Source organism: Engraulis encrasicolus, chromosome 7 (genome assembly GCF_034702125.1).
Source record: "Engraulis encrasicolus isolate BLACKSEA-1 chromosome 7, IST_EnEncr_1.0, whole genome shotgun sequence".
Classification (NCBI taxonomy): Eukaryota; Metazoa; Chordata; class Actinopteri; order Clupeiformes; family Engraulidae; genus Engraulis; species Engraulis encrasicolus.
In genome coordinates, this window is record NC_085863.1 from 45,556,671 (window position 1) to 45,559,170 (window position 2,500).

Consider the following 2,500-nt stretch of genomic DNA (forward strand, 5'->3'; position numbering starts at 1 on the left):
TGGGTCATGACAACTTCATCCCTTCACCCAAGTAGAGCTGCCAATAGTCCCTCAATGGCCCTGTTCGAGTCCACCGCATCATGACTAGAGCTCTAGACATTCATACACAGGGCTACCGACAGTTTTGGCCAGGCCCGGGACAAAGTCGTCGGGAAGGCCCCCCCACTCAATGCTTTATGTACAATGCAATGGGGGTCCAATTCTGCACCTCCCCCCCATCTCTCCCTGGGCCCAGGACCACTGTCCCCTTTGCTGTTCCTCTTGATGGCTTCCTTATTAATGAAATCAGTGATACTGCCCCAGCTACCCTCATCCAGTTCATATTACATTACATTACATTACATTACACTTATTTGACGCTTTTTTAATCCATAGCGACGTACAGATATTCCGTGGTATTGGTTACAGTCCTTGGAGCAGTGTGGGGTTAGGTGCCTTACTCAAGGGCACTTCAGCCATGGAGGGAGGTGTAGAGAGATGTAAGGGCGGGATCTTCACCAAATGTAATCACCATTCACTCCAATGGGAAGGCAGCCTTGTTTGGAGAAACTTTTTTTGACCTTTGAAAACAATGTTATGCTATTTAGTTTTGAATCATCCTGCGGCTGTATTTTTGCACTCCGTGTCCCAAGTTTTGTTTGCACGATGGCACACCTTATGCTAAGCTTTCATGGAATAGCACAATAGTGACAAATGGAGATACGTTTTCAAAATAACATTTTGTCCTGTACCATAGTCCGTGTATATAAAGGAACCTCAATCTGCGCAGGGGTGAAATATTAGAATCCATTTTGGTGGAAGACATTATTCAATAGAGTGTTCAGCACCCCAAACTCATGGGAATTAAACACCTAAAAGACTCGTTTATTTGTTTGTTTTTGTTTGCTTTTTTTTGCACATCACTAGTTTTTAGATAGTATTGTTTGTTTTGGAAGAGAGAGAGATTGTTTATCAGTGTTAAATAGGAAATGCTTATTTGCAGCAACATATTGGAATGGAAGTAATTGTTTTCTCTCTCAAACTATTTACATTTTTATTACACATTTCTTCGTTTGTCATTTCCATATTCATTTGGTATTCAGCGCGTCACTTCGATGGGGTTACACACCCACCGCAACTCAAGCCCTGGTCCAATTCACCCAGCCAGACCCTGCCAAACCCCAAGGTTCATGTAATGTTACGTCTTTTTCAATGGGGCTGAAAAGACAAAATGCAGCAGCAACAGCAGCCACAGTAAATGACAAGCAACACAGGGCCGGAGCTATAGGGAGGGTGAGCAGGGCACTTGCCCCTGGGCCCAGGGCCCTCCCGTATTGGTGGTGACCTTATTGTGAGCTTGGCAGGGGGCCCTACAAGTGAGGGGGCCCTACAAGTGTCTTGCCCTGGGGCCCTGTGTGCAATTGTTCCGACACTGAAGCAACAAATGTTTTTTTAAATTCATGGCAGTACAATGCTACAGTATATGGCACCACTACCTACAGCATCAGCAAGAGGCAGAAAGAAAAGTAGAGAGACGCCTGGCAAACTCAAACAAGCTCAAGGATGTACACATGAACTATCACTTCATGCAGAAATGATTGGCTACTCCAACTACTTGGTTGTATAGTGTGCGCTCCTTATAAAAAGACCAAGGTTGAGGTATTCATTATGTACTGTACGTATGTTGCTGTCTCTACTGTACAATATGAGTTCACAACTTAACCCTTCTCTCCCTCCCCACTTCTCTGACTTCATATTATTGTAGGACTATGCAGCGTACCGTATGTTTTATGTGCAGTTCTGGGGATTTGAGTCCTTGATTACTTTGTAAACTTCACAGTAGTGCACTCAACCAATACAAAAAAACACCTTCATATTCTGAGCGCAACTTAATCCCTCTCTCCCTCTCCTCTTCTCTCCATGTCTGAACTCCATAGCTGCCTGCCTACAGCCTACCCAAGGAGACACAGCAGGAGGCGGAGGAGGAGGATGAGGAGGAGGAAGAGGAGAAGAAGAGCCAGGGGGAGGTGGAGGAGGAGGAGGCGAAGGAGAAGGAGGAGAGCCAGGGACAGCAACAGCAGAAGCAGCGGGAGCCGGATGCGGAGGAGTGCCTCCGACTGCGGCAGTCGGCCCAGCAGCTCCTGAAGGAGGCCAGGGAGAAGGCCCGGGGATGGGTCAGCTGTCCCAGCATGCACCAGCACGTAGACCTGGCCTACAAGAAGGTGAGCGCGAGAGAGAAAGACAGACAGACAGCCCACAGAGAGAACAGCTTGGCCTTGGCTTTAGCAGGGTTTTTAGGGTTTTTTTCATGCTTGTTGCTTTCATTTCTCTCTCTCTCTCTCTCTCTCTCTCTCTCTCTCTCTCTCTCTCTCTCTCTCTCTCTCTCTCTCTTATAAACACAATTTTTATCACTTGTTCATTTCGCTCTTTCTCTCTCTCTCAGTCACTCATGCAAGCAGGCACACACGCACGCACATACACACACACATAATAGCACAAGTATGATTTTAAATGCTCACAC

The 2,500-nt window shown here is 46.5% G+C and overlaps 1 protein-coding gene across 3 annotated transcripts in view; it reads left to right on the forward strand.

The window, feature by feature from the left end:
* The window catches only part of si:dkeyp-23e4.3 (rho GTPase-activating protein 7), a 166,325-nt gene that overhangs the window by 153,245 nt on the left and 10,580 nt on the right, over window positions 1–2,500 (forward strand). For all 3 annotated transcript variants that reach the window (XM_063203662.1, XM_063203664.1, XM_063203665.1), the window contains one exon: window positions 1,917–2,201. In XM_063203662.1, the coding sequence (XP_063059732.1) occupies window positions 1,917–2,201 (285 nt within the window). The remainder of the gene's footprint in view (window positions 1–1,916; window positions 2,202–2,500) is intronic.